The 26,845-nt window shown below is 39.0% G+C and overlaps 1 protein-coding gene across 1 annotated transcript in view; it reads left to right on the top strand.

Moving 5' to 3' along the window:
* LOC115766344 (neuronal acetylcholine receptor subunit alpha-7) overlaps positions 1-26,845 on the top strand; it is a 128,012-nt gene that overhangs the window by 62,659 nt on the left and 38,508 nt on the right. The window contains exons 3-5 of the mRNA XM_030710238.1: positions 12,122-12,166; positions 16,120-16,229; positions 19,516-19,696. Of these exons, the coding sequence (XP_030566098.1) occupies positions 12,122-12,166; positions 16,120-16,229; positions 19,516-19,696 (336 nt within the window). The remainder of the gene's footprint in view (positions 1-12,121; positions 12,167-16,119; positions 16,230-19,515; positions 19,697-26,845) is intronic.

Here is a 26,845-nt window from a genome sequence, read left to right as displayed (position 1 = left end):
GCGCGTGTGTGTGCTTGTGTTTGTGCGTTTGTATGTTCATGGATGCATGTCAGATTGTCAGCCGACTATGATACAGGCCACGCCTACCGCTAAAACAGCGAGCTGCAATAAATTATACAAATAAACAAAAGCACTTTATACTACAAGCCGCAACACCCTGCGCTCACACACAGCCTCCCCAACCCCTTCTCATTGGCATCTTTGGACACGAAATTGGAATTGGGCAGCTGTTTAAGAGTGCTATATTTATTTAATAATTTTTCCACGCTATTTGTACCCTGTTAATAACAAAGTCCTTACACAGGGTATGCGATTCTTAAAAGCTACGTCCTGGTTGCATCTCAATTAATAGTTTAATTCGATTTAATAGATTCAATTACTGACTGATCGTATACCATGGCTTGAATTCGTTAAACAGTTAGTATTTATTCTCATTAATTTTGTAATTTATGAACCTAGAAATAAACATGAACTAAGACATTTTACTGGCTAAAGATCGGAATATAGTACAACTTCTTGGTTAACTTGTTAAAATATTTAAATATATACAGCTTGTTAATACCTGAGCTCTACATAGAGTATCTGAAGGTCCATAGAGACTGGCAAATGCATAAGTCTGTATGCCCATCTACATATACATATATAACCGTACATGAAGCAGTCACAATTTGCGTATGTGTGTGTGTGTGTGTGCGGGTGTGTGTGCAGCGTTTATTAACGAGACTTTTGCTCGACTTGCGAACCAATTTCGTGGACAATTCACGCCATTTTCTGCCATGGCCGCAGTGAGTGTTATTTTTGTTGTTGGTTATATTATTGTTGCTGTTATCATTGGCAATGGTATCTTGTGCTATATGTTTGCTTGCTGGCGCTTGCTTGGTTGACCGCAGAAAAACAAACACAAAAAAAAAAAAATATAAATGAAATAAAGCAAAAAGTTAATATCATTAATTAATTGCACGCCAGTCGCATAAGCGCTTAAAAGGACATTCACTTATTTATGTCACTTCTGTTAAAGTGGTAAATATATATATATATATATATATATATATATATATATATATATACTATATATATATATATATATATATACTTTAACATATATATATATATATATATATATGTATATAAAAATCAACAATAAGTTCGCCAGGACGTGTTTAAATGGTCAGCTTTATAGTTATAGTGTACAAAACTCGTATGGCATGCAGAATATAAGAGCATGTCATTTAGCAGCATGGCCCTTGAATTTTATAAACTGAATCTATTGAAAATACGAATAAGTGTATAATGCTTTTGTGCAAATGTATGTAACAGGCAGATATACCCCCTTGGAGTATTTATATTCTTGATCAGCATTTATAGTCGATCTAGCCATGTCCGTCTGACCGTGCGCCCGTTCGGGGATATAAAAGCTATAGAAGCTAGAGACATGTAATTTTTATTGGGTCTTTCTAGTGCCCGCGCAGTACGAGTTTGTTACCGAGTATCGATAACTTGGCCCGTTTCCAAGCAATCGATGAAATTGATATCGAAACTCGTTCTTTTTTAGCACTTTTTTTAGGTTTTTCACCAAGTCGAACCTGTATTTTTCATAATAGTACATACAGATCAAGTATCATTCACTTAATAACTACCGCCACCAAGAATGTTAAGGGTATACCCCAGTCGGGCACTCCCGACTAAACTCTACTCTACTCTACTCTACTGCACTCTACTGTCTTTATACAATATATGAAAACGTGATTTTTTCGGCTGTCTGTCAATTTCAATTTCGAGTTGTCTCTTCTAGAAAAATTATACATATCTCTATATATAAAACTGTTTTTCCTGACTGACTGATTGGTGATCAACGCACAGCCCAAACCGTAAGAGCTAGGAGGCTGAAATTTTCACCGTAGTTACCTTATGTGATGAAGGTGTACGTTAAGGCGGGGTTTCGGGAAAGTCCAACCGCAAGTATGAAAAAATCGCGAAAAACGTTTCTATGCAACTTTTTTGTTGACCATCCGATCGGCCTTAAACTCAATTTCAAGGTTCTTTGCTCAAATTCATTTGATGTTTTACACTTTTCCAAAAATGTATTCCTCCTTGGTGGAAATAGCGGTCAAAGATTTGGTGGGTCACGTTTCGCGCTCAAATTCATTTACAAGGATCTACATAAAAAATCATTTGATACATGTTTCACATTTTTCGCAAAATCTAAAAGCCTTTGGTGGAAAGTGGATTTTAAAGATTTTGTTGGTGAATTTTAAGTCGTGTCCGATTTGCATCAAAGTTATTTCAAAGCTCTACAGAAGAATTTAATGAATACGTGTTTCAGCGATTTGGAAAATTCCACTCGCAACAGTGGTAAATTGGCGGAAAACGTTTGCATGAAAGTAGTTTGTTTACCGTCCGATCAGTTTCAAAATCCTTTCTAAAGCTTTTTGAGAACAATGATTTTATAACATATGTGCCACGGGCAAGGCCGGGCTATACTCGCTAGTATATATATATATATGTATTTATAGATATACATATATATGACAATTGGAGCAAACGAATTAATGACATCAAAAAAGTGTACGTCAAATCAAATAGTAAAACTTCAATTATTTAAATTGACAGCCGTTTAATTTTAATAACAAATGCAAGCCTGCCTCTGGCCCGCTACCAAATGACCACTGACCGCTGCGCGAGTGTGTTTATGTGTGCGTGTGTGTGTGTGTGTGTGTGTGCTGTGTGGCCTGTTTGCCGTTCTAATTAATTGTTGAGTTTTATTCAACCAACGTGTCGCCGCCCGCCGCTTGCTGCCTTTGTCTGTGGCAGCTGCTCATTTAAAATTGCATTTGACGCTAAACAAAATGCGGGCCAATTTACAAAATATTTATCGCCAATGCCAGCACGTCCAATGCAATCTGCCGACCCATTCTGACCAGCTGAGTGCCCCTCGCTGTTTGGCACTGTGGCTCGTCTCTTGAATTTAGCATATATTAATTTTACGCAGTGCCACAAAGCAAGCAACCGCCGTGCCACAGCCGCCTGCCCTGCCAGCCCCTGGTCAGCGTGCAGGCCCTCTTGCCCTATTTCACACGCAGTTGTCTTTTGGCATTTCGATGTTTTACTATTTGCTTGAAAATGCATTTTCAGTTCGCTCGAACAACAATCAAGCATTCCATTCGCTTTCTCACTTTTTCAACCCCCGCTCTCTCTGTCACTCACTCCCTCTCGCCCCACACACATTGCATTTTCGTTTCGTTTTGCCATTTCAAAGTTTGATTTTCCTCCTCTTTTTTTTTTGACAAATTTGCTGAAAAATTTGAACTGCTAACTATGGAAATTTACAGTACACACACATGCTTGTGTCTCTGTGTGCGTGTGTGTGTGTGTTCGAGTGTGGGTGCGTGTACGTGCAAAAGCTTTTAATTTAGTGCATAATTGCGTAATCAGCGTGGCAGGCAGTGGGCAGGGGGGCAAGCCATGCACATATTACGCTGGCAAATTCTTCTGCTCGTTTTTTATTCACAGGCGTTTTTCTGTGGTGAGAAATAAATTCAATTAAATCCAATTAAAATAAATAAATAAGCCAGTTTCCTGGCAGCGTTAAATTACATTTTGGTGCTGCATCAAATGGATACGGGCAGGGAACAGGCCGGAGCAATTTCATGGATCATTCGAACTGTGTCCCAAATAATGATTCCCTAAATTAAATTTCGTTTCATTCCACAATCTCTCTTCCGCTCCAACTATAACTCTGCCTTTATCTATCTTTAGTTATACTTATATAGATCTATCTGCATCTGGCTCTCTGTTCACCTGCCCCCTTTAGCATGTGCTTTGAAGTTTTCAATTAGTTTGTTTTTTTTTTGTTTTGGTTTGCATTCTTTTTTGTGCTGCGGCTTTCCACAATGAAAACCATTTACAATGTAATCAAATAGAACATTTTCCATACGCTATTTCCATTTAATTACATGGAATATTCTTGAATGGAATATTTCTCTGTCTAACTGCGCATTAGAGTACTATTTATATGCATTTGTTGTTGGTATCATCATTAGTTCATTTTAATATTTTTTTTAGTATAGCCCGGCCTTGCCCGTAGCACGTACAAAATAAATGTTCTCAAAAAGCTTTGAAAATGATTTTGAATCTGATCGGACGTCAAATAAACAACTTTCATACAAACGTTTTCCGCCAATTTACCACTGCTGCGGGTGGAATTTCCCAAATCGTTGAAACACGTATTCATTAAGTTTTTATGTATTGCTTTAAAAATAACTTTGAAGCAAATCGGAAAAAATTAAAACCTCACCAAAAAATCTTTGAATTGCACTTTTTATCGAGGATGCTTTGCAAACCTGCGAAAAATGTGAAACAGATCTCAGAATTTGAAACGTCATCCACCAAATCGTTGACCTCCATTTCCACTGAGGAGGAAAACATTTTAGGAAAAGTGTGAAACACCCCTCAAATGAGTTTGAACAAAGAACTTTGAAATTGAGTTTAAGGCCGATCGGATGGTAAACAAAAAGATTCATACAAAGGTTTTTCGCGATTTTTCCATACTTGCGGGTGGAGTTTCCCGAAACCCCGTCTTAACGTGCAGCTGCATCACATAAGGTAACTGAAAACTTCAGTTTCCTAGCTCTTACAGTTTGGGCTGTGCGTTGGTCACCAATCAGTCAGTCAGTCAGGACAAACAGTTTTATATATAGATATATGGCCGCACGGAATCGGAAACAATTCTGGAGTCAGATTCAGCTTCATTGTACTCTGATCTTTAGTTAGGGCAGTTTTTTCCAACGCAAAATTGATGCCCCTCTTAAGCTGTGCATTGTTTGGGAAAAGTTTTATTTTCAGCACCCATACATTGACTCATGAGGACACCCTCTCACCCACACACAGTTACACACTTTCACACAAAATATCAGTGCACAAGTCTATTATTTCACATAGAATATGGGCAGCCATCTGATAAAATGTTTAGGGTCTGCATTCTCCAGAACAATTGATGGTTATTGGATGGGTGTGTGTCTGTTTGTTAGCTCTTTGCGTTATTTGGCAATTGCAAATTGATATAGCATAACAAATAAAGAAAATAAAATGCTACAACTATTTGCCATGGCAACACACATACAGAGTAAAAGAACTTTTCGATTTCTGAAAAGTTGTATAAAAAAGCTGCAAAAGGGTTTGCTGGAAGCCTGATTAAAAAATATCTACATATAACATACTATTTACAATATTAAAATAAGCCGCAAAGCGTCGAGCATCATCGGAAGCTTTAAGTATCACATACATTTTTTCATTCTTATTTTCCTCTTTCAAATTACAACATACTGCAAATGTAAACATTTGTTTTGCTCAGTGTACATGACATACACACGTTCGAAAACATTGTAGCAATCAGAACCGTACACATATGTTTGTTTGCATGCAGTTGCAAGAGTGTGTGTATGTGTGTGTTTGTGTGTGTTTGAGTGTGTTTGTGCGTGCACCTTACACAACCGAAATAGGTCCGTAGCATACACAAAGGAGCTATTTTTAAATGAAGCGATGCCGACTCACTCATATTCACAGACACAGAGCAGAACCATACACAGACGCACACAAGCACACTCTCACGCACACACACTCACACACGCATAAGCACACTTAGTTTCATTTAATTAACGTTGCCCAGAGTACAGTCGCGGAATGAGAGCGAGTAGCTTGGCGCTTGGGCTTAAGCTTCGGCTTGGCTTTTTCTGAGAGCATGGTCCGCTCCTCCGCTCTGCTGCACTGCCCAGCCACATGCACTCTCGCTCTCACTCACTCGATCCATTTCTCTTCCGCTATTTACTGGCAACTGTGGCTTGCTTTGTTTGTGTGCAGCTCTGCTGTTGTTGTTGCTTTAGTTGTTGTTGTTGCTATGTTTGCATCTGTCGTGGTTTCTGCTGCTATTTAGCTTTGCATTCGCTGCGTGCTCGTGCTTTTTTCTGTACCGCTTTTCTGTTGCTGCTGCTGCTCCAGTTAGCGTGGTTTTACTTTTGTGCTCAGCTCCTCGTTCAGCTGCTGTTTGCACAGACAATTGTAAAACAAAGCTAGCGCCTCGTGAGCTTAAAGAGCTTCACGCTGGCAGCGCTGTCGCTGTAGCTGTCTATGTTTCAGTTCTGTAAGCGCTTTGATTGTTTATTTGCATCAGCTCGTACAATACTAATTTCTCTATTCTTCTTCTCTGTCGCGCATTGGACGTGAAAGTGGGCAAAGCTGGGGACTATGTGGCTAGCATTGCCGTTGCCTTTGCTTTGCATTGTGGCCACAGAGCCGCCAATATTTACATTCAGGCATAAGTACACGAACACGTTTGTATGCATGTGTGTGTGTAGTGTGTGTAGTGTGGCCGGTTGAACATTAAATCGCGCGACCATTTATCAGAGCCAAGCTGCCAATTGGCTTTAAAGCAACAGCGCTAAACTTTTCCAATAAGCAACTTTTATCGCCAGCTTGTGTTGCCATATCAAATGCATATATATATATGTATATATATATACAGTTTTATTTCCACATATATACTTTTCGTATGGGGCAGGGGCACACAGGTACGCACACTGTGAACTCGACCCAGTCAAGGTGAAGGCAAATGTCAGCAGCCCACACACAACGGAAGTGTGCTAGCAGCAGCAGCCACCCGTCCACCAAATGGGCGCTCGTCGTTTCGCTTTTAATTTCCTCTGAAGAAAACTTATCACCCAGCACGAAATGCCAAAGAAATGGCAATAAAAAGTGGAGAAAAAAAGAAGAAGGCGAAAAAAATAAAACGAAATGCCACCGGAACTTAAAACCTAGCCGTACTAGAGACGGAGAGCAACTTTTGCTTTAGAAACAGCGGCAGCACCGCCGGCAGCGGCAGCGATGGCAGCGACGGCAGCGACGGTGGCGACGATACCGGCAGCAATGTCAATAGCAACGGCGTCGCTGCCAACGTCGACGTAGCTTCTGCTGCTCTTGTGTGTGCGTGTGTGTGAGTGCGTATGTGTGTGTTGAGTTTGTGATTTAAAAACTGCATTTAATACCCGTGGCAATGGCAATGAATTCTGCCTTTACTAAAGCTCATTCCTTTTGCGTGTGAGCATGTGCGTGTGCGTGTGCGTGTGAGTGTGCGTGTGTATGTGTTTGCAGCTCAACACTCGCTTTCGCTCGCCTGCTTGTGTAGTGCCTGCTTGTGTGTGCTGTCATTTGCACGCCGATGGCACGCGCAGCTGGCTTTTGTGCGCCTTTTCAGTCGCAGTCCTCGGTCGCCAAGTACCGCTTGTCCGCTGACAAGGCCAAGAGTAACGTGACTTGGCCAACACAGCTGGCTAGCTGGCCAACTGGCCAACTATCGGCACATCAGCAGCAATCTTGGGCTTTGTTTTTCTCATTAGCAGGCGGCACTTTGCAGCAATGAATCAGCTCCTTTCACTGTACAAATTAAATATGAATGATACTAAAAATAAGCAATAATAGTGACAAAAACAATTATAAACTACTTCTACATTTTTTTTTAATCTATTTCTGTTTTTACTGCCTCAAACTTACCTTCTTAGTCTCATGTAAATTTAATGTTAGGTTATGACATTTTATGCCAGCATCCTTTAAGACATTACTTTATATGCAAGCCGCTTTTCTACGATCTTATCCTCAATTATTCGCCTAGTATGGGCATTGCCAGAGAACTGACGGGCTTGGGCACCTGTTCTCTTATAAGACCGTCCATAGCCAATCAAGTTTTGGTTCCTCAACTACCAAGGTACATTAGCTAGCGTTCGTTCTATTCTGACTCGATATTTAACAATGTGAAACGAACTGAATCAAAATAGAACATGATTATTCCCATCTAATCTATGCTAATAGACTAGCACAAAAATTATTTTATAAGGAAAATATAAGTAATCAGGCGCGTTCAGAATATTCAATTCAAATCAATTTAAATGTCGTCTTGCTTACAAATTAAATTAACAAAATGGCGGCAAATTTATTGAGCATAGCTCCGAAAAGTATGCTATATATATTTCTGTATAGTTTATTTGAAAATGTAATTCAGTACAGGCTTAAGGATTATCAATAAACAAAAAACATGTCTATTTATATGTACATGCATTTCATTATTCAGTTTAAAAGTCATCGGCTCACTGAGTGTTTTTAACAATACATTAAATATGTATAGCCACAAAGTGAAAAGCAAAAAAAAAAATAAATAAATAAACAAAAACAACAAATAAGTATGCATGCATCAATAAAGGCGTGTAATTCGTGGACATCCATCAACGCTAGGTGAGCTGAACAAACAAATGCCATCCATAAATTTATTCAAATAGTCTGATTTTCATTGCAATCAATAATTGATGGAGCTGTAATTCGAAATAAAAATAATACCAATTAATACATATTAAACTGTTTTTGGTGACTTTGGCTGATTGGCTGATTGATGATCAATGCGTGGCCCAGGCCCAAGTTAATTAATGTGTAAAATAGGTGAAAAACTTAGATATACATATATTACAGATAAGAGCTTTGTTGAATTCTACCAAACTAATGATTTATGCAGCCTTCTTCAATATTTTCAAGATGATTTGCAAAAATGTCTCTGAATTTTGATGCAAGTAAACCTGGCACTAACAAGCCATTCCCTGCCGCTGCTTTCTATTGATTACGAAATCTTGGCTTTGCATTTGACAATTTCTGTAATTATGACTGAATGCTCCATATACTGCCATTAATAGAAATATTTGTGGCGTATACGTGATATGTGTGTGTGGGTAAGCGGGAACTGGCAAAAGGCAAACAATTTTGCACTGATTGTAATGCGGCAGAGATTTATGTGTTGAATGAGGGGAGCTTGGCGCATATTTGATGACGGTTGCATGCAGTTCGCATGTACATGACAAATGACTTGCATTTAACTGAACGTACAATAAAAACGACAACGCTGACAAATTAACTAAAAAAAGAGAAAAGTACAAAAAATGTATTTATAATCATTGCACAATCAGAGCGATAGACTCATATGAGACAAACGACTACAATTAAACCTGAGGGATAACACACACACACACGCACACACACATACGAGTTGTGTGTTGTAAGTATTATGTTGTAATGACAATTGTCAACGATTATTTTCATGTTGAACCTGTTTCATTTGTTGTTGTTCTTCATATATACAATTGGGTCCATTTAACAACACACAAAATTAATAATAAAACGATTTCTGCAAATACCCTAAAGTGTTGTGGACATGGCAATTGTTTACACTAAATATATGTTTGTGAATTTTGCACACATTTACGCAACCAATATATAGAAAATTATAGTGTGCAACGTAATAATATATATATTTGGAAAATATTCTTTCTATTAGCCAGCATAACTCTTGTACTCGTTCCTCAAATCTGATGTCTGATCATAATTAGAAGTATAAGCTATGCAGACGTCAGTTAGCTAACAATACACACACACACACATACGAACACACACATACACACACACAGACTCGTTCACACTCTTGCAACGGAGCCTTGATTGTGAGGTTGCACATTTCAGCATTCACCTCATCCAATTGCCAATTTTCTTCGCTTTCATCTGGTTTGCTTTTGCGGTCGTTTTGGTCTCTATGTGTGAGTGTGTCTGTGTGTGTGTGTATGTGTGATTGTATCTATGTGTATGGCTGCTGTTGAGCTAGGGACTGGGAACCTTTTTACAATTTATAACAGATCTTGTACAATTTCCTACTCTTGCTCTCTGGGGCCACGCACACATCCGCCTTAAAACAGCTTCGTAGCGTTGATTTTCTTGTTGTTGCTGTTGTTGCTGTTCTTGTTGTTGTTGCTGGGCTTGATTTCCTGTTTTTGGGGCAGCGCTTTTAGTTTCCCATTTAACTAACCGCAAGCACACATTCGTCACCTAAACTGAGGATTTGGCACACGGGCTGGGGCGGGATTGCCATTTGCCTGTTTGTCGATTTCTGTTGTTGCCACTTACAAATTGGCTTTTGGCCACAAAATGCCAACGTTTGGTCACAAACAGCCGCAGCGTCAGCAGCAGCAGCAGCAGCAGTAGCATCTGAGCGAAAACCCTAATAAGCCAAAAGGTCAAACATTGTTACCAATATGCGAAAGTCCAAGAATTCTTTGGCCCTGTTTTCCCGCTCAACTGGGCAACTTTCGAATGCGGGCCACGTTGGCAAATGGCCGGCAGCAAAGTTTGACGAAAGCATCACTTCGACGAATTCATTTTTAATTTATATGTTAATCATTGCGCTACATAAATATGCTACCGACAGGCCAACCCGACAAAAAAAAAAAAAAAAAACAAGAACAACTGTCCTCATTTTGAATATGAAAATGGCATGCAAATAGTCACGGCCTTGGCTAAATGAATCGACAGAGCGAACGCCTCGAATGCAATTTAGCCATCTCATTGTCTATTTTGATTTCCGTTCTCTAATGAGCAGCAACAACAGCAATCTCTGGCTCTGACGTACGCTGGCCTCTGCTTTGTGTACTTATCAATGCCTCTAACGGTGCGTATTCATAACTGAATGATAATCATTGAATCCGAAATATATTCATTCATCCAACAATCTTATTTACTCGCAAGCATCAAAGTCAATCGGCTGCCTCTGTTTGCAAGCAAACTTCGGCATCAATTCAATAGATTTCCATGAAATACTAAAATTACGCAGATATTTTTTTTCTTTAGTCTCTGGTCACTCCCAACTAATTCCATTAGCAATGGTTCAGTCATTTTTTTTTCTCTCAGGCTTCTTTGTATTTGCATAAATACATAATAATATTCGAGATGGGCGTGCAGCACAAATTACTTAAGGGCCGTATAAATAAACTTGTGGTATGGGTAGAAGAAGAAATCCTTGAGTCCATCAAGCACATATACTCTTGCCTGTGTGTCGCTTTTCAGTTCAGTTTTCAGCTAGTTCATCTTGCCGCACAGTTTATAAAACGCCTTTCTATGCGATTTTATTAACTGAACTAAAAGTTGCAGACCTTTGCTGTTCTTTTATTGAAAGAAAATTGTTCTTTGTTGCTTCAGAAACAAGCTTTCTGCTCGCCCTCTCTCTCTCTCTCTCTCTCTCTCTCTCTCTCTCTCTCTCTCTCTCTCTCTTTCTCTCTCTCTCTCTATCTCTCTATCTCTCTCTATAATTATATCACTATTTCTTTCTGTATTTCTCTCACTCTCCCCCGCTCGCTCTCTCCCTCTTTCCCCCTCTCTCACTCTCCCTCTCTCTCTCTCTCTCTCTCCATCTCCCTCTCTCTTCCCCTCTATCTTCCCCTCCTCCGTCCTCTTCCACTTTCTCTCTCTCGGCTCTTTTCTCTTCTATAACTCTTTCACTTTCGTTCTCTCTCTCTCGCTCTCTCCTTCATTCTTTTTCTCTCTATATATTCTTTTACTGTCACTTCTTCTTCGAACTATCTGGCGTCGCCACAAATTTAAAATGCACACTTTAACATTTTTTCAAGCAACATGGATTTAATAATTGCTCAAAAGGTTGTGATAATTGAAGTTTTCGTTTCGTTGGAAAATGTTGGTAAGAAGTGTTATTACGGTTAAAAAATGTGCAATTTGAGCACAAACCAGTTCCAAGAAGAGGGTGAACTGTTATCGATTTGAAAGTGTATCAAAAATAAAACGAGTGTATGATAAAAATAAATTTGAATAAGACTGGCAGCAAATAGTAAGATTTGCTCTACAAAATGACTAAATAAAATGACCATAAATGTTTGTTAAGTATTCGAGATGTTTAAATTTAATTTGCATTCTATTGACTTCGAGAGCTTGGCGTGTGCGTCCCGAGTGTGTGTGCACACAGGACTGAACGGGACACTGTTTGGACAGAATGGCAATGAAAAATAATTTCTTTTGATTTGATTTGAATTTATTTCGATTGCCCGCTGCTCTTGGGCTTACCTTGAATACACGTCTAGTAGCAGCAGCTCGAGGATGCTCTCAATTGTCTGTCTGGGCTTTACAAATATTCAAATGGGACATCAAAAAAATTTAAGTTAGTGTAATTTTATTGTAAATGGCCACAAATGCAATTTCGTTTCCTATTGAGTATGTTTCCATAGCTTATTTTTCTACTTTCATTATTTCATTGCAGGATGAAAAGAATCAGTTGCTCATCACGAACATTTGGCTTAAATTGGTAAGTTCTAAAGTCGTTTAAACTTTAAGTATTAAACAATAAGTAAAGAAGCATTACTCAAATGCGAGCACAAATTATTCTCCTTTTCTATGGCACACATGAGTCTTGGCCAAAGATTTGTTGCCTTTCGGGCAATAAATTTCCCTCGGCCTTAGGCTCAATGCTCTCGCACGCGCAACCACAACGCACAGTGCAACAAATGAAATTGCCGCAATTTATCAAAACCCACAAAAAAAAAAAACAACAACAAAAAATACCGACAGACTGACAAAAAATGGCACTTGCCAAATTATATGAGGATGCTCACAGTTGAGTGGGAAAATCTAAAGAAATCACTTAATAGCTAAAAATCCGTAAATTGCGTAAATACCACAAATGCTGCCAGCCATCGCATTCATTTTCATTTAGCCCCATTTCCATTTTTTTATTTGCATTTCGATTCCGAGTCTGCTCTAGCTCAAGAGCCGCTCGCTGAGCTCCCAAAAAAAATCCTTTGAATCCTGGCTTTTCAGTCAGCCTGCTCCATTAAAATGCGTTAAATGCCGAGCTTGAGCCTGATCGACTTCTTAATTTTGAGCAGCATTTGTGGAAGAGCATTGCCTCGGCAAACTGTGTGGCATGGGACACAAACAGCTGCTGCTGGCGAGTGCAACTTGCCGCAGCAAATTGAGGCCATTGCGGCTTATTTGGCAAATCATGTGGCAACATAATTAGCAATGGAAATGCTTGCAAGTTGCCGGCAAGGAATGCCTGAATTCTGAGAATTTCATTTGTACATTTCACAATTGAACGGCAGCCATTATATGAGCATACTATATGCTCGATATACTCCGTTCATAAACGCTGAGCTCTGTTTAATTCACTTGCCGGCATTTTCAGCATATTTCCAATAATTTCAATATGCCAAATTTTCCATTAAATGCAAATTTAAATACAATTTTACATATTTCATTAAATTTCGTATTAAATTCACTTTACTGGGCCGGATACACATTAAATGGTTTATTATGGTATAAAACAGTTCATATGAAAGAAGAATTTAATAGCTAGAACTACATCGTATAATAGATAAACCAAATACACAAAATTCAATGTTTAAGAAAAACATTTAAATTGAAGACTTATAGTTAAATTTGTGTAGTACAAATATTTGCAAGCCATACACAAAATTCATTGATTCGATTACCTCCTCGAACAAATTCCTCGTGCTCTTGATTCATATTTTCTTTTATATTTTTAACTGAACATTCCCAATTATAATTGTTAAATATTTTGATTTATTTTCATATAAAGTATACTGAAGCAGTCGTAAGAAGAGAGTCTTGAATAATATGTATGTAATGTATGAAACAGGCAGAGGGAAGCATCTCCGACCCTATAAAGTATATATATTCTTGATCAGCATCAATAGCCGAGTCGATCTAGCCATGACCATGTCCATGTCTGCCTGTCCGTCTGTACGTATGTATGAACGCAAGGATATCAGATAAGAGTTAGAGACTTGAAATTTGATCTGTAGGTCCTCCTAGTCCATGCGCAAATCGAGTTTGTTTTCGATAATCGATAACTTACTCCGTTTCCAAGCAATCGATAAAAATCTTTTTTTTTTTTTTTGAGAAAATTGGATAAATATTAAAAGCTAGAGTCACCAAACGTGATATGTTGCGTCTAGAAAATTATATATATATCAAGTATCTTTCATTTTATACCTATCGCCACCTCCCCGCTACTACCTCATAGCTATAAATCAAGTTAATAACCCAACTTGTATTGCCCACCAATTTAAGCCACAATATAAATGCAATTAACTTTTGGATAATACACAAATATTCTATGGTACAATAGGATATACTGTAGAGAATTTCATTAAGATCGGTTAGGAACACACAGAAATTATGTGGTTTGATTGCCCACGTGTTTGCGGCAGCTAGAGCAAATACCAAGAATTCGTGTATACATGTACACACACACATTCATGCGCGTCTGCTCCGAATTCTATATACAGCATTGCAATTGCGATGGTTTAATAACACTCAATTATTGGTGTAGCTGTTGAGTAGAGGCTGTGGCACGTAGTGCGGTCTGTCGCGAGCTCAACCCCTACCGGGAATACTATGTATGTTGAGTAGAGACGGCCGCAAGTAATGCGGTCAGTTGCGAGTTCGAACCCTGCCAAGGGAACTTTTTTTTTATCGCGAGCTGAATTTTGTGTTGGAATAAGAGGGTTCACGGTATTCTCTAGTCGGAGCTCCCGACTATTCGGTTCAGTTAAAAATTCGGCTATTATTGATGCAACTTGTCCACTCAAAATAAATAAATTATAATAAGGGAAAAAGTAGAGTTCCAAACTCAAGATCTTATACTCATTTACAGCTAAGATAATTATCGATTAGTTTAGTTTTAGATTAATAATCACAATTATAATTAAAAACTATTGTTTGCAACGAGGCCTTAACTGATTTAAGACATTGCCACGGACATTCAGACCCAAGCTCAGAAAACTTTTTCGAAAATAATTCTGAAAGCAATTTAAAGACTTTGTCATAATTAATAAGAGTTTGTAATTAATTTAGAAACTTTCATGCTGCTTTATAGCACTTGCACCTGCAATTAGCAACAATTCTAGTTGATCCGTTATCAAATCAATTGATGTGCTCGGCTTCGGCCACGTGTCCGTACGAAAGCAATCAAGGTACATATACATATATGAATGATTAATACTCATAATTATGCGATTGTTAAATGGATGGCAATTGCTTCTTATTTGATTAATCGTTGCGATCAAATGCAAACTCGACTATTTCTACACATTAGGAGTTAGCAACAAATCGATGTGCTAATCGCCTTAAGTGTCACAAAAGCAACAAATTTAATTACGATAAGCACCGGACAGCCCCACCAAATTGTAATGCCTGTGGCATTCACACGCTCCCCCCACGACTCTTCTCGGACCACACAATCACACGCTTCCAGTGGGTGCCCATCTATCCATAAACGCACACTTAACGATGATTGATGATTAACGCACCTCCATATTATTTTCTATATTCGATAAATGGCCGCGTGGCATGGGGTAAGGGCCTCCTGTAGCTCCCGGGTCATGGCTAATTGATATGTCGCTTATTAAAAACGCACACAACAACAAACTCATGATGAAAATTGAGCTGTTAGATATGAGTGCCATACATTTGCTAATTGGATCGCATATAGAACATGCTTACTTTTAGAATATATAATTAATCAGATTCAAAATCAGATGCACATGCACTTAATACGTATTTGCATACTATTTGTACTGATAATTTAATTATGCTAATATAAAAAACCTCTATGTCTATATGCCCTTGTTTTGTTTCTATATTTATGAATGCATTTATTATGCATATTCTTATTTTAGCATGCAATGAGACATCTCCATAAAGTATATATATTTCAAATCAGCATCCAGCTATATAAGTCAAGCTTATATAGCCATATTTATCTGTCTGTTTCTATACGAACTATTCTCTGAACTCTGTCTGCCGAAGTTATCATTACTTTATCGTTTCAATCTATATTCATTTTAAAATTTTGTACAAACATTCTATTGATTTACGTTTGAATTATTGTTAAAATTTGTGTATGAAGGTGCATTCGAATATACCGAGTTTTTATGTGAACCGCATTTTGACTGCGATGAGAAACTCTTTCAAGCAAAAGAATCGAAATCCATTCGGTTATTAAAAAACAGTTCGCGCACTAAAAATTATTGCTGAATTCGCATTTGCTTAATTTATTCGACGAATGGACTCTAATTAATTAAGTCAGGCGTCAGCGACAGAAATCCTTTTGTTCGCTCGAACTGTGACCTAGCCGGGTTTTAGCGCAGTTGGGACAAAAGACGGCAGCACATCCATTTACTATTTTGAACATTAACATGTTTTATCTGTTGTTTATGTTTGTGTATTTCACAGGAATGGAACGATATGAACCTGCGTTGGAATTCCAGCGAATTTGGGGGTGTGCGCGACTTACGTATACCGCCCCATCGTTTGTGGAAACCGGACGTGCTTATGTACAATAGGTGAGTAAAAATGAGTGTCTATAAATACTATTCAATATTCACATTTCAATTGGAACGTATCTGTATTCAATTACTTATGTGTATTTCTTATTCATTTTTGGATCTTAGCTGATATCAAGCTGAAAGTGTTGCCAGATGGCTTAATAAAATTAACAAAGGACTTTAGTAAGGGTATCCCCTTCAATTTGAGTGCACTCGATAATAATAATCGAACCGGTTTATTTGGTTGGAAAAACTCGCTGTCAGTTTAATATCCACCGTGGCCATTCCAGAGCCTGAAAGGGCGGAAAAAATGATATAATGACATCAATGATGACAAGCAGTAAAAATGATTGCCAGTCGATAAACAAGAAAAAGTTGATATCCTCCGAAGCTGCTCCTTCTTTTTCCTCTACTTTTCTTCTTCTTCGTTTTGACACCTACTTTGTAGGTGAAACTGGGGCTTATATGGAGATACTTATGATGTTGCCACCTTGCTATCAAGGCAGACAATTCAATTGGGCTTTACTTTGTCTTTCTGTTTTTATGGCCAATTCCCATGGCCCATACAATGGTTTATAATTCTGCAATAAAAACCCTGCGGTTGCTGGCCGTTCTTTTCGTTGTTTTTGTTGTTATTATTGGCTTTGTGGCTGAGGCTTTATTGCTTTATTCATATAATTTTATTTGCATTTGCAACGTTTTGATAATAACGAAATTGTGTTTATTTTGAAAAAATCCTTTTCATGTTTATGAGTTGCTATTTGGTTGCCTACGTTTGCCATATTTTTTCCGTTTTTTCTTTCCTTTTGTTGTTATCAATTTTATTGTAATATCGCTTCCTTTTTGTCCACACACACACACACAGAGACAAATACGGACCCTTTCCCCAATTGTATTTATGCATGTGATATTTATGTAAATATGTACAAATTTGTAAAAATTACGTTGCCCTCCGCTAAACACAGTTTAAGTCGCTTTTTTTTTGGCTATTTTTTTTTTGCACGAAAATGTGGCAAATTTTACACGCTCTGTTGCTTAAATTAAATGACTGTAACTAAACGGAATAATTAGGTAATTTGTTATGCAAATAAAGTCGTGACGAAATCATTAACAAAAGTCAACAAACACTTGCTAACCAAATGTTGTATTTTAATAAAATGTAAATGTTAAATTGGTTTACTTATATTATTATTTTTCAATTTAAATTGCTTTTTCTATGGTTTTTGTGCTATTTTTTAAATAATTATATTCAAAATTTCACGATGGCTAACTTCAGGTCGAGTGCACTCGACTGAAGTATTTTTATACCCTGAACCCATTTAAAATGGGTATAAGGGTATATTGTATTTGTGCAAAATCCAAATGCATGTAACAGGCAGAAGGAAGCATTTCCGACCCCATAAAGTATATATATTCTTGATCAGCACCAATAGCCGTGTCGATCTAGCCATGTCCGTCTGTCTGTCCGTCCGTTCGTCCGTATGTACGAACGCAAGAACCTATAAGAGCTAGAGACTTGAAATTTTAGATGTAGGTGCTCCTAGGGCCTGCGCAGATCGAGTTTGTTTCCGATAATCGATAATTTACACCGTTTTCAAGTAATCGATAAAATCGATATCGATATCCTGTTTTTTGAGCAATTTTGGTAAATAATAAGAGCTAGAGTCACCAAACTTGACATATAGCTTCTAAAATAGAATATATATATGCATTTGATGTTGGAAGAAGAGGGTTCAGGGTATCCCCTAGTCGGGAGCTCCCGACTAGAACCTCTTACTTGTTTTACTTGTTTAATTGCGGCTTTGTGTTTAATAGCTGTAATAATTATGGCGCGCTGTTAACTTTCAGGTACTTGCCGGCACAACGTTGAACTTTACTTAAAAGAAAAAAGTAAATATTCAAAAATTGACTAGTTAGTCTGGGTTATTATGCATTTGATGTACAGCTTGAACACTTGTGTGCCGCAGTCTTAAAGCAGCCGCCAATTTGCTTAACTAAGGGAAAGGTGCATCAAGAAAGGCAAAGTGCAAGCTCGATTATATGGTGTAAATTCATGGCCCAGCGACATCAACCATGGCCAAGCAACTGTGCGAATACTCTTTAAAATTGCACAAGTGTAGCATTTTTTATAGGAAATAAAGTAACGCACCCGGCTGGCCAGCGTCGAGCAGCTGGCGGAGCAGTAAACGCACAAATTTTAATGCGTATTGGGGCAAGTTTTATGACAAAGTAAATGACTTGCTGGAACAAAAGGCGAGCGGCATGAGGCACAATTAAGAGGGGTGGGGTGCTCTTAAAGGGCGGCACAATGCGAACTGTAACAGCAACAGCAATAACAATGCCGGCAAAGTCTGTAAATGCCACCTACACCAACACCACCAATACCCTCACCAACACACACAAACATACGCAAGTATTTTATGATAGCTACTTGCATGTTGGCAGCGGCCAGGCTCAGCTTTCTGTTGTTGCCTCTGTCTCAAGATGGCTGAGATTTTGATGATGTGACTACAATAGACGCTGGCATAATGAATCATAATTTAACTGTTGACATGACCAAGCAACCGAGAGGAAAGATGTGGGCAGCTGGGGGGGAGGGACTTACTGAGTTGTTGGACCGAAGCCTAATGACAAAGACGAAAATATCAGCGAATAATGCTGTTCACAGCTGCGACAATTCATTTGTTAACACGCCAAAAGTGTTCCTCACGAAACATTTGACTAAAATATGTTGTTGTTTTACAAAATTTCAAAAGTCATAAACTAACAATGGACTTCAAACTTTTTATGCCAAGCTGCCAACTGAGCTTGGCGTGCCTATATACCCGTTATTATCGGCGACAAAGTGGGTATAATTAATAAATATTAAATAAGTTTGCCAGCGGTAAAAATTGAACCGTAAGAAATGAGCAAACGCCGCATTGCCTATAGATTAATCATTAATCAGTGCCATGCCGCCAAACACTTACACACACACACACACACACACACACACACACACACACACACACACACACACATACACACACACGAGAGACACCCACAGCAAGACGGCTCGCACGACGCGCGCAGCTGCCAGTGCAAAAATGATTTATGCGCAAAAGTATGCTACATAAATTTCCATATGCGGCGTTGCGGGAATCCGACTGTAAGAAAGGGTCTTATTAAATGCGTCAACGTGGCCAACACGAACCCGTTTTAGTTCTAACACCAACTGTACACACACACATCCACTCACACATAAACACATGTAAGAGATTTAAGTACCTTAGCCATGACTTATGCATTGCATATTTGCTTGCAGCGCGGACGAGGGCTTTGACGGCACCTATGCCACCAATGTGGTTGTGCGGAACAATGGCAGCTGCCTGTACGTGCCGCCCGGCATCTTCAAGTCGACGTGCAAAATCGACATTACCTGGTTCCCCTTCGACGATCAGCGCTGTGAGATGAAGTTCGGCTCCTGGACCTACGACGGTTTTCAGGTGAGTGCACCATAGCCCCGTCCTACTGATTACCACACACACCAATACATCATATGTAGATGCCTGCAACTGGCAGCACATAATAAATATGCTGTCAACTTTTGCATAAGACCTACTACTTGCTCTTTAGATTTATCATAATTTAATTACTCAGCTGTCGCAACGTTAGAAGTGCAATAATTAATAAAAATCGAATTCATAAGTCAAAACAAGCAAATTTCAACTTTGCAACAAATTGATTTGAAGATGTTCATCGTGATGTACAAATGTGGTTGCTATATCGAGTCTATAGGTCGTCGCAGCTCTGTAAATTGAAATTGGAGTATTTTGGCCAGAAAAATATACATGGTACCATCATAACCATCATAGCATTCATGACAATAGCGAATAGTTTCAATATTGTTCAGTCAATACAACTTATTCACATAAACTTAACACTTCTTTGTACAATTTTGAATGAGAGTCTGACTTTTTCAATTGACCCAATTGAACACTTTTTTTTCAATCGCAAATATTCGATAAACAATAAATAGTTACTTCTGCAATTTCTGTTCATTGGCTTGGATATTTAGTATTTGCGAGTGTTCTTACAGTTAAATATTTGCCATTTTCATTGATTAAGCGGCGAATTAATTTAAATAAGTCGCCATCGATGCTAGCGTCAAGATGTCGGCTCAGAAATTAATTACAGCCGCTTGATTTATTTTGCTATTTACTTTCGATAAGAGCGCTCATTAATTAATTGCTGCTTCCCATTGCTCATTATACGATTTACCAGATATATATACATATATATATATATATATATATATATATATATATATATATATGTATATATATATATATATGTATGTGTGTGTATGCTATAGCTAATAAACAGATATACATACACACATGTGCTGCGATATATGAATAAGATATCTCTAAATCTAGTTGAATTTATGACAAATTGCATTTCCTGCTTTGTGGCTTATTTTTAATAGCAACACTTGTCAGATATCAGATACGATGAGTCCGCAAATTTATAAAATAAGCTCTGTTGTTAGAGTATACATTAATAAACTGACCATGGATGGCAGTGTGAAATGTGTAACTCCTATTTGAGGCTATATGAACCAATATAAAGTGAGGGCGCATAATAAATGGGAATACGAAAGTGTGTGAAAGGGATTCTCATTATATATTTAACAAAACTATTTTGCAGAATTCTTTAACAAACAAAAGTATTCTTTTTTTACAACACTGCTTGTCAAACGCAGAGGTAAATTTTCATCAAAAAAAAAAAATAAAAATTGTGTACCATTAAATTTATAATTTTCGTGAAAAATTAATAAGAAAAAAACAACATTGAGCCAAACAACATTGGGCATGGATGTTAGTGCATCCACGCCCTCTCAACCGAGAGAGCTGCGACCAGAATTCGCTAAAATGATGAGAATTGCTGGCGCTACACCTGCGGAAATTCGTGAAATGATTTCCCTAAATACTGTAAGTGCTTCAAATACTGCAATTAAGTGCAGTAGTAGCAATTTTGCAGCAACGACATGCACATTGACGTCGACAAACTCCATCTACGCGTCTACCTACACTGTCACAACTTCAAGTGGAGGAGTGTGCACCATCCCAAATATTAACTACAAAAGTGTAGTTGCAGGCGCACCAGAAAATAATATCAATGAACTAGGAAAGTCATCAGTGAAATCACTCAGCTGGATGACGACCAAAATAAAACGTAAGCTGCCTTCAAGCTCTCCAAAAGCAAATGGTAAAAAAGGGAGGTTAATTGCATCTCAGATATCGATGGACAGACGTCTAAAGGAGATCCCAATAAACTCAAAAAACCAATTTGCAATACTGGATAATGAAGAGAACGATGATCCTACAGAGGAGGAAATAGCCCATGCCGAGGCACTGGCAGAAGAGATGGAAGTAGAGCTGAATGCGGAAAAAGAAGCCAGAGTACCCAGATCCAGGAAGCCACCCCCCATCTTCATTGAAAATGTAAACAATGTGACCCAGATGGAGGCAGAGCTTGATACAGTCATTGGGTCAGATAGTTATACCCTCCACGTTGGAACACAAGGAAAAGTAAGAGTTCACGTTGAAAACTCGAATTCATATCGAAGCCTAGTGCAGTTTCTCAAAGAAAATAATGCACATCACTTTACATACCAACTGAAGGAAGACAAGGCCTTCAGGATTATCGTCCGCAATTTGGCTAGCACCACCCCTGAAGATAGCATTAAAGAGGAGTTTATGCGATATGGACACAATGTCCTTCATATCCACAATCCTCGTCCTCGTAAGGCCCAACAACAGGAAAACGGTGAAGCTATTGAGGAACTAATACAAAATAATTTCTTTTTCATTGATTTGGCTCGCGAGCCTAATAATAAGGATGCGCTGAAAATCAAGCAAATAGGGCGACAAAGAGTCTTGGTTGAAATACCAAATAAAAATTTGAATGCCATCCTGTGCCACAGATGCCAAGGATTTGGACATACAAAAAACTACTGTATGAGGCCTTATACCTGTGGAAAGTGTGCTCAAAATCATTCAACAGCTCAATGCAAAGAAACCTTGGTTGAGAATCTTTGCTGTATCAACTGCGGTGGAAACCATGAGGCTTGGCATAAGGGGTGCAATGTGTTCAAAGCTAGAACGCAAGAAAGAAGACCAAAAGTAAGTCTAGGATTTAAAAGTAATGTCAGTGGCAAAAAAGACCGTCAGCAACACATTCCAGCAACCTTAGTGCGAGGAAATATTTCGTACGCCGATACTCTGCGTACTGGGCTGGAAAAGTTCAATAAAGAGACGTCAATTAGGAACCCTACCCCCAAGCACCAAGATACCCCACCCCACAATAGTTCAAGGCTGGAGGCTGCAATAGAAGCACTCACTGTGAAAGTCGACACTCTACAAGCTATGTTTAAGGAACTTCAGGAGACGAATCAGTTCCTAAAACAAATGTGTCTGAGTCTATTGAACGCCAAAAAATGATGCACAATTCACTAAGCCTCGGATTGTGGAATGCCCGTGGTATCTCTGGGCATGTGGAGGAGCTTAAGCACTTCCTAACTGAACATAATATTGACGTGATGCTAATTACAGAGACCTGGCTTCAGACCGGTGTATCCATCTTTCCATTCCAGGCTACAAAATTCACAAAGCGGATCATCCTAGCGATAGAGCAAGAGGAGGAGCGGCGGTGCTTATTAAGCAGGAGATCGAATATTTCCAAAATGAACCGGTAAGGATGGAGAAATTGCAAATGGCCAGCATCCAGATTGCAACTAGCAGGGGTGAATTAACCATTGCTTCGGCATATCTCCCGCCGCAACTGTCGTGGTCAGCAATGGAATTCCAGCAACTTTTTAGCGGACTAGGAAGAATGTTCCTTATAGGAGGCGATTTTAACGCCAAAAACAGATGCTGGGGTTGCTTTAGAGCTAACGCAAGAGGCACCTGCTTACTGGACGCGGTGCAAAACTCATCATCTGAAATACTAGCGACTGGGCAGGCCACTCATTTCCCGTTTGCCCAAAGTTACACGCCGAGTGCCATTGACTTCTTTATTTATAACGGACTTCACCCAGATGGCTTAAGGATAAGGCCTGAGTTTCAGCTATCCTCTGATCATATCCCACTAGTAGTTGGTTACGACTGTATTTCAAAGGGCAAAACAATTAAAGGTCGTCTGCTGCCTCCTGGAGCCAACATTGCTGCTTTTCGACGAGATCTAGAGGAAACTCTAGACCTAAACTTGGAAATACTTGCACCAGAAGACATCGAAGATGTATATGCGCTATTCCTGAACAAGGTTCACTCGGCAGCCCTCATTTCTGCGCCAGTAAGCCGATCAGAAAGCTCACGACCACAAGTGAGACTTCCGCCAGCAATCCATACACTACTGCTGATTAAGAGAAGGATTAGAAGGCAGTACTGTCGAACCGGAGATTCAATTGTGGACAGGATCTACCGTAGAGTGTCGAACCGTGTCAAAAAGCTGCTGCAGCTGAATAGACAAAGGGAAACCGACCGTTTTTTGGAAAATGTTTCTCCAGATGAATCCTCAAGTCACTCCCTATGGAGACTGACGAGAAAGCACAAACAGCAAGTGTCCCCCAAATTTCCGATCAGAAAGCCTGATGGATCTTGGGCCAGATCCCCAAAGGAACGGGCTGATGCATTTGCCGAAGACTTGGAGGATCGCTTCAAGCCTTTTAATACAAGTTCGGCAAGCATGAACAGAAGGGTTCAACTCACACTGGAGAGCCCAGGCCAGCTAAGCCTCCCAGTTGCTCCAATCACTGTCAACGAAGTATCAGACCACATAGCAGCACTTAAGACAAGAAAAGCTCCTGGCGAAGATGGCATCGACAACATAACACTAAAAGCATTGCCGGTCAGAGCAGTCCTATTTTTAGTGTTAATCTTTAATGCGGTATTGAGATTGGGGCATGTTCCAAGCCAATGGAAAAAGGCGAGAATATGCATGATCTATAAGGCTGGAATGAGCCCCTCGTCCCTAGACTCATACAGGCCTATTAGTTTGTTGCCCACGATCGGAAAACTATTCGAACGTTGTCTGCTTACGAGACTGCTGTCTTTGGACAGAATTAAAGAAAAAATTCCCCCCTTTCAGTTTGGGTTCCGAAAATCTCATGGCACACCGGAACAGCTAAATAGGGTGGTGAATTTTATCCTCGAGGGTTTCGAAGCCAAAGAGTACGTAGTGGCAGCGTACTTAGACATAAAACAAGCCTTCGACAGAGTCTGGCATGATGGGCTACTCTGCAAAATTAAGCCCTTACTGCCACCTCAACTATATTTAATTGTGCAGAGTTATTTGACAAACCGGTCATTTTCGGTAGTACTCGATGGAGTTGAGTCAAACATGAAGGCCATCGGGGCTGGCGTTCCTCAAGGGAGTGTGCTAGGGCCCACGCTCTACACCCTCTTTACCTACGATATGCCCACTGGCTCTACAATTGAAGTCGCGGACCCCCACGACCTTACAATCGCCACTTTTGCAGATGACACAGCCATCTTGTCAAGAAACGAATGTGTCTACGAAGCTACCGACGTCCTGCAGCAATATCTCCACCAATTTGAAATGTGGGCCAAGCGCTGGAATATTGGCATTAATTTAAATAAATGCGCCAATGTGACCTATGCGCTACGGAGGGACATGTGTCCGGGAGTTTTCTTGCGCGGCCAATTGGTGACGCACTTCAACAGCCACAAATACTTAGGTGTGCACCTAGACAGACGCTTGAACTTTAACAAGCACATCACAAGTGTTTCAGTAACCCTAAAGAACAGAATAGGAAAACTAAGATGGCTTCTGAACAGTAGAAATGCGCTATCTTTGAAAAATAAAGTCACCATTTATAAATCCTGCATAGCTCCCGCCTGGCGTTATGGTATCCAGGTATATGGCATTGCTGCAAAGTCCAGTCTTTCAAAAATCAGGGTGCTCCAAGCAAAAACGCTCCGATATCTGTCTGGTGCCCCCTGGTATATGAGAACCTCCGACTTGGAAAAAGACTTAGGAGTGCCCAAAGTCGGGGACATAATAAATATACAGGCCGCAAATTATATAGCGCGACTGAGAAGTCATCCTAATCGACTGGCTAGGCGTCTTCTGAATAGGCGCAGAATTGGAGGACTCCGAACGCGGAGGAGACTACGAAGGTCTCACCCAATAGATCTCCCAGATCGATTTATATAGTTGACACTGTAAATTTGTATATAACACTTACCAGTAGAATAAGTAGATTGTAAATATTCATACAAATTTAATTTAAGTTGTTCCAGATAATAACAGAAAAATTAAAATAAAGCTAACCTTAATAATAAAAAAAAAAAAAAAAAAAAAAAAAAAAACAAAAGTATGCTGGAAACAAGACGCAAGCCCTCCCCTATAAATTAATGAAATAAAATTAAACCAGGCAAATATATGCTTCAACTGATTAAATGGTCTAGTTGGTTTTTTGCTTCATTTAATTATAGTTGAACTAATGTAATTTGGATTGGTGTCAATTTTTTAACACTCGAATAAACTAATGGCAATCTTAATTTATGTAAATTACACAATTTTATACGAGAATTCGGTTCGATTGGCCTATGATGGGAATGTCAATTGGAAACTTTGTTGACAAATTAACAAACATTTATTTAAACAGTTCAATAAACAATTCGAATTACGCACTAAATGTGTAAATATTCTGTAGCATACTTAGAGATAGATTATGTATAAAGTGCTTCTCAAAATGTACCCACGTGGCTCTTAAACTGTAGCATAGGGCTTTAATATTTTCCGCTTCAGCTAGGAGTGGCTCTAACAAGCTCTTAAGCTGATTGAGTTATGGATTGCTAGTCACAATTGGGTCGAAGATTAAATTGAAATTTAATTTTTATTAAAATACTATCTATTGATTACATTATATTGAATAATACTTGAAAATGAAGTATATGTATTACCTACTGGCACGCCCAAACAAGCCCCTGCGCATGTTCGCCACATCGAAAATCAATACAAACGCCAGCTTTGGTAATAGATGGTAATACAAAAAAAAAAAGTAATTCTCTTCGATAATTGATGCTGCAATTGTGTAAATGTTGTTGGGCACTGATTAAACAATTACATTTTATCAGTTTGGGCGCGTTTGGGATTAAATTTGATCGAATTGGCAGCTGCATTAAGTGTAACGGCAGCATTGCTAGTTTCTGATGTGCCAATAATTACATTTAATGGCCTGCAATAATTAATCCTGACACTAACCAACAAATGCACAAACACCCGCACATATGTATGCGACAGACAACTACAGGAACAAAGATGTCCAGGCCAGACCAGGCCACATACTCGTAAATGTAATAATGTTCTACGTGTCCATGTTAGGTCTCCGGCCAGCTCCTTCTGTTACTCGCACACTTACACATACACACACATAAAAAACCAATATGAGTGAGTGTGTGTGTGTGTGTGTGTGTGTGTGTGTGTAGTCTACATCTGGATACACGCAGATCTCATTCAATGCGCTCATCGCGCCTAATTTGTAATACCGGATATCCGGTATTGCAATCCATGAATATTGAATACGACAAAGCAAACAGGGCATCCCGAAACCATTTGACCCTGCC

Source organism: Drosophila novamexicana, unplaced genomic scaffold, assembly GCF_003285875.2.
Source record: "Drosophila novamexicana strain 15010-1031.04,08,12 unplaced genomic scaffold, DnovRS2.1 tig00001089-arrow-arrow-pilon, whole genome shotgun sequence".
Lineage (NCBI taxonomy): Eukaryota > Metazoa > Arthropoda > Insecta > Diptera > Drosophilidae > Drosophila > Drosophila novamexicana.
The sequence above is the reverse complement of the archived record's forward strand: the minus strand, read 5'-3'. Positions and strand labels throughout refer to the sequence as shown.